Source organism: Tupaia chinensis, unplaced genomic scaffold (assembly GCF_000334495.1).
Source record: "Tupaia chinensis unplaced genomic scaffold, TupChi_1.0 Scaffold138619_1, whole genome shotgun sequence".
In the NCBI taxonomy this organism is placed as follows: Eukaryota; Metazoa; Chordata; class Mammalia; order Scandentia; family Tupaiidae; genus Tupaia; species Tupaia belangeri.
The window spans coordinates 271069-276661 of record NW_006198512.1 but is presented as its reverse complement, the minus strand read 5'-3'; the positions used below and the strand labels follow the sequence as shown (position 1 = coordinate 276661).

The 5593-nt window shown below is 41.7% G+C and overlaps 1 protein-coding gene across 1 annotated transcript in view; it reads left to right on the top strand.

The window, feature by feature from the left end:
- Positions 1–5593, top strand: part of IARS1 (isoleucyl-tRNA synthetase 1) — a 123159-nt gene that overhangs the window by 67626 nt on the left and 49940 nt on the right. The window contains 2 exon segments of the mRNA XM_014592812.2: positions 3491–3564; positions 4393–4587. Of these exon segments, the coding sequence (XP_014448298.1) occupies positions 3491–3564; positions 4393–4587 (269 nt within the window).

Sequence of the window (5593 nt, the reverse complement as noted above, 5' to 3'; positions counted from 1 at the left end):
GACAAGGATGCCCACTTTCTCCACTCCTTTTCAATACAGTACTGGAAATCCTTGCCAACGCAGTCAGAAAAGAGGAAAAAATAAAAGGCCTTTAATTAGGAAAAGAAGAGGTGACAATCAGATGACATGATTGTATACATAGAAGACCCAATGGTTTCCATGAAAAAATTTCTGGAAGTAATGCATGAATACAGTAAAGTTGCAGGATACAAAATCCATATACAGAAATCTATAGCATTTCTGTATACAAACAACAGGCAGACTGAAATAGAACTGAAAAAAGTTACTTCATTTACCATAGTCACAAAAAGTATAAGATACTTAGGAATAAATATAACCAAAGAAGTTAAAGACCTCAACAAGGAAAACTATGACAAGCTAAAAAAAGAAATTCAAAATAACACAAAAAAGTGGAAGGACATCCCATGTTCCTGGATTGGAAGAATTAATATGATCAAAATGGCAATTCTACCCAAATTAATCTACATATTTAATGCAATGCTAATCAAAGTACCAGAAACATTCTTCATAGATCTAGAAAAGACAATCATAAAATTCGTCTGGAATCATAAAAGACCCCATATTGCCAAAGCAGTTCTATACAAGAAGAGTGGAGTGACCCAAGAATATACTGCAAAGCTGTGGTAATCAAAACAGCATGATACTGCCACAGAAACATTCATGTGGACCAATGGAACAGAATTGAGTCCCCAGAAATAGGGGGACTCAATTCTGAATTCCCAAACATATGAATTCCCAAATATGAATTCCCAAACTTGCAGTCAGCTGAGTTTCTACTATTAATAATAAAAGAGAGAATGACTGGATCTGCATTTTATAAGCAGTTGACACAAGACATTAAACTGGAAATTCAGGCTTGTAGAAGGAAAAATGAGAGTTTTCTGGAGAAAATGAGAATGACTATCTGCTTAGAATAAGCATTTTTAAAAAAATCTTTTTTTTTTTTTTTAATTCGCTATAGGGTGTGAGCACTCTCTGGGAAGAGGAGAGAGAAAGAGATAGGAGAGAGAGAAAAAAAAATAAGATGCTCAAAGCACAGTCTAATAATCCCCAAACTAGACAAGTGGGATTACATCAGACTAAGTAGTTTCTGCATGACAAAAACACAGTAATTAGTGTGAATCGACGCCCTCAGAATGGGAAAATATTTTTGTAAATTATGCATCAGATAAGGGACCGATAACCCAATACACAAGGAACTCAAGACAGTGTTTGGAAAAAAGATGATCAACCCTATTAAAAGATGGGAGAAGGAGTTGAAAAAAACACTCTCTAAAGATGACATACAAATAAATAGCCAAAAAGCATATGAAAAAATGCTCAACATCATCATAAGGGAAATGCAGATCAAAACAACAATGAGATACCACCTAACCCCAGTCAGAATGTCTAAGATTAAAAAAAAAAAAATGATAAGTTCTGGTGGTCGTGTGGTGAAAGGGGATCTCTTACACTGCTGGTGGGTATGTAAATTGGTCCAGCCACTGTGGAGAACAATTTAGAGATTCCTCAAAAATCTACAGATAGACCTGCCATATGATCCAGCAATCCTGCTCCTTGGTATCTACCCAAAGGACAGAAGAATTTTTCATCGAAAAAGTGCTTGCACATCGATGTTTATTGTGGCACTGTTCATGACTGCTAAGACATGGAACCAACACAAATGCCCCCGTACAGATGAACGAATTGAAAAACTGTGGCACATATACTCTATGGAATACTATTCGGCCATAAAAAACACGTCCCTGGCTTTTGAAAGAAAGTGGAAAAATTTGGAAGATTTAATGCTGAGTGAAGCAAGCCAGGCTATGAAGGAGAGACATTGTTTGCACTCTATGAATGAAAAAGATTGACTAAAGGATGTACAAACACAAGAGATGTGTGTGTGGAGGAGTGGGGCCTGGGGAAGGACATTTGGAGGAGGGATATGCAGACCAAGAATTGATGGGACAGGGAGGTGTGGTGTTATCTGTTGAAGATATTTTGATCATCTGGACTGGGGAGAAATGTTCACATATTGAAATGTTCACTTTGTAAGCTAAATAGTGTGATTTAATGCATAAAAATTTTTAAAAAAAATTTAACTAACCATCAAAGTAATGAAAAACGAAAACTTGAGGTCAAAATTTTTACCAAAGCTTTGCAGATATTTAACTTCTATAATCAAGTGAGTGTATATAAGTTTGTATGTACATATCTGTACAATGGGCCCTTCCAAAAGTTCATGGAAAGGGCAGATTATGGAAAAACTATGCATGAATTTCTTTCTTTTTTTTTTTTTTTTTAAGAGAGATTTTTGCTATAGGCCGCCTGTGCTTATCAGACAGAAAGCGAGAAATTACCATCCACCCACAAGTGGGATAGCCACACCATAATCCCCTTTCCTCCATTCTCCTCTCGGGATTCAGGGCATGCATGCACACATGCACTGCTTGACTTTCAAGCTATTGGTTCTGGGACTTGAACTGCAGTCAGCCATGTGGGAGTTCAGCTACCATTATACCTTCTGCTTGTCCCGGATTTCAATTTTTTTTAGTCACAATAAACTTGTAACATGTACACATGCCCTGGAGGTAGTGGGGGCTCTTCCAGCCGAGTGCTGTCACCGTGCTCCTCTTTCCCCAGTCCTCCAGCACCCCAGGACTTGGAGCACATGCACACCTTTCCCATGTGTGTTCAGGGCAACTTAGGGATATTTCCCTGAGACTACCCGCACTCCAGTTCCCTACCACCTGGGCTACCTGTCTGAGCCAAACTTGTACTTTGATTGTAATTCCATCTTTCTCTGAGCTTTTTGAGGCTCCCTCATTTGTGTGTATAAAATACATTCCCATGCTGGGGCTTTCTTTCTCTTCAGTGCTGCAGCAGCACCCTGGGGATTGGGAACTCATCTGCAAGGGCCTGAAAGTCAGCTGTGAAGTAGCTGAATCTTTTCTGCCCAGACTTTTCAGAACTGAGCAAGAGGGACAGAAAGAGGCCAGAGGCCTGCAGAAACCCCAGAGAACCCAGGCAGCTTCTGCTAGTGCAGCACTTGGCGGGTGTCCCCATACTCAACACCCTGACAGCCCATCCCAGCTCCTTACCTGAACACAAGCCTAACTATGGAAGAGAGACAGAGAAAGGGAAAATGAGAAATCACCTTCCAAGGGGATGGCCACACCGCAGTCCCTTCTCTTTAGTCCAATTATTTTGATCTGCCTATAATAAAAGATACCTTAGAGCAGTAGTCTGAGATGTGTCACTTAGGCTGGATATTTTGGGAGACATTTGCACATAGTGAACCTTCAGGAAAGAGATGGGTAATGAGCAGTGAAATCTGCAGACAGCTCTTCAGAGACTGAGAGGTGAGCTGTACTGGTGATAACTTTGTGTGTGTGTGAGTATGAAACCAAACAGAAACAACATAAATGACCTCAGTGTGGTCCCTTGGTCTCAAGGAGCACCTACTTTTTACCTTTGTTTTTGACAGGTAGTGTGCATTGGGTCAGTGGCAGAACTTGAAGAACTATCAGGAGCAAAGGTCACAGATCTCCACAGAGAGAGGTGAGTTCTGAAGGTGTGGCTCCCTTCAGCGCTGCTAAGTCCTTGTGTCTGTATGACACATAGCTACATATGGAAATCACACTTGGCTCCATTGCTATGAGAGATAGCCAGGAACAAAATATAGGTGATTTCTGTGTAACACTTCAGATTGAGGACTCGTGGTGCCCTCTGAAAGGCTTTGGATACACAGTAATTTTATCAGGTCAGTGTATTGCTGATGGACTTTTTTTTTTTTTTTAAGATTTTTGCCATAGGACATAGGCACTCAATGGAAGAGAGTCAGAGAAAGGGAAAATGAGAAATCACCTTCCAAGGGGATGGCCACACCACAGTCCCTTCTCCTTTATTCTTAGGATTTGGGGCATGCATGCACACACACACCCAACGTGTTTTCAACCTGAAGGGTCTGGGACTTGAACAGTGGAGTCAGCAATATGGGATTCAGTGCCTTAACTTCCATGCCAAGTAGCAATTTTTTTTTTTTTTTTTTTTTTTTTTAAATACTCTTTCTCGCCGGGGTCCTTTGAGAGGGTTTTGCTGTAGGGCGTGTGCACTCACCAGAAAGACAGAGAGAGACAGAGACAGAAAGCGAGAAATCACTCCCCGGGGGGATGACCACGCCGTAATCCCTTCTCCGTTTGCCTCTTGGGATCTTGGGCACACATGCGAACGTGCCTGGCGTGAGTTTAAGCCACTGGGCCCAGGACTCGAACTGCGTTCAACTGCATGGGAGTCCAGTGACATAGCCATTACGCCAACTGCTGGTCCCCTAAGAAGCAAGTTTGGTTATGCTTAAAATAATGGAAATGCTACTTTTCTATTTTTTAGCATTGATCACCTGACTATTCCTTCTCGCTGTGGGAAGGGGTCACTACGCCGTGTCTCTGAAGTGTTTGACTGCTGGTTCGAGAGTGGCAGCATGCCCTATGCACAGGTGCATTATCCATTCGAAAACAAGAGGGAGTTTGAGGATGCGTTTCCTGCAGCGTTCATTGCTGAAGGCATTGACCAGACCAGAGGATGGTATGTCCCTTGGTCTGTTACCGAGTTGTTATGTTGAGTTTATTTTACCAATCAGTGTTTCACTGAGTCCCTATTATTTATCTGCTGGTTGCTGGGGAGGTTGTGGTAGACAGGACAGCTGTGAACCTGCCCTCTGCCCCTTGCCACCAAACACATACACTGGAGCAATTAGGAGTCTCTCAGGATAGTAGAACTGTAGTTTCACAGTTTGAATTGCTTCACCGACATTTAGGCTACATCTGTGAATGATGTCAAAAGTTGAAGTGATACAGAGCACCTCTTAGGTGTCCTTAGCTAGTGTATGTCAAACTATTCACTCAGAGGTTTAATGAGCATTTATATACAGGACAGCTGGTTGGGTGTTAGAAATCTGGCATTTCATTGGAAGTGTGCTCATTGGAAGTATGCTCAGATGTTGAGACAAGTCTCATAAATTAACTTTCTAAGACACCTAGATCTTAAAAATATGCCAGCACCAACAGAGTGCTCCTGTTGGACCTAGCAGTTAATCCAACGTTTTCTTTTGAAATAGAGGAATTTACATGCGGGGTGGGGAACAGTTGGGTTCGTGAATTTGGGCACTGGTTTTATCTGGTGCCTCACTTAAAGCAACATCTTATCCTCTTGGGAAAGGGCGGTTAGTTACCTTCTCTTCATGGATGGTCTTTATTGGCCCAGTTCTGAGTATACTTTTCATAGTAATATTTCTGCAGGGGTGTGTTCAAGGAATTGGTGGTGTTTTCTGCATTTATAGCTTGTGATGGTTTACATTCAAGCCTTAATGTTCTGGAATGTCCAGTCCATTTACCTATAGGAATGTGACCAAGGAATAATTTCTGACTTTAAGGAGGGTGGATAGTTTGCCAGTGAGCTTGTTTTTTTCTTTTTTCTTTTTTTTTTTGGAGAGGTTTTTCGCTATAGGGCGCGTGTGTTTGCCAGAAAGACAGAGAGAGACAGAAAGCGAGAAATCACCCCCCCCCCCCAGGGGGGGGGCCACGTCGCAATC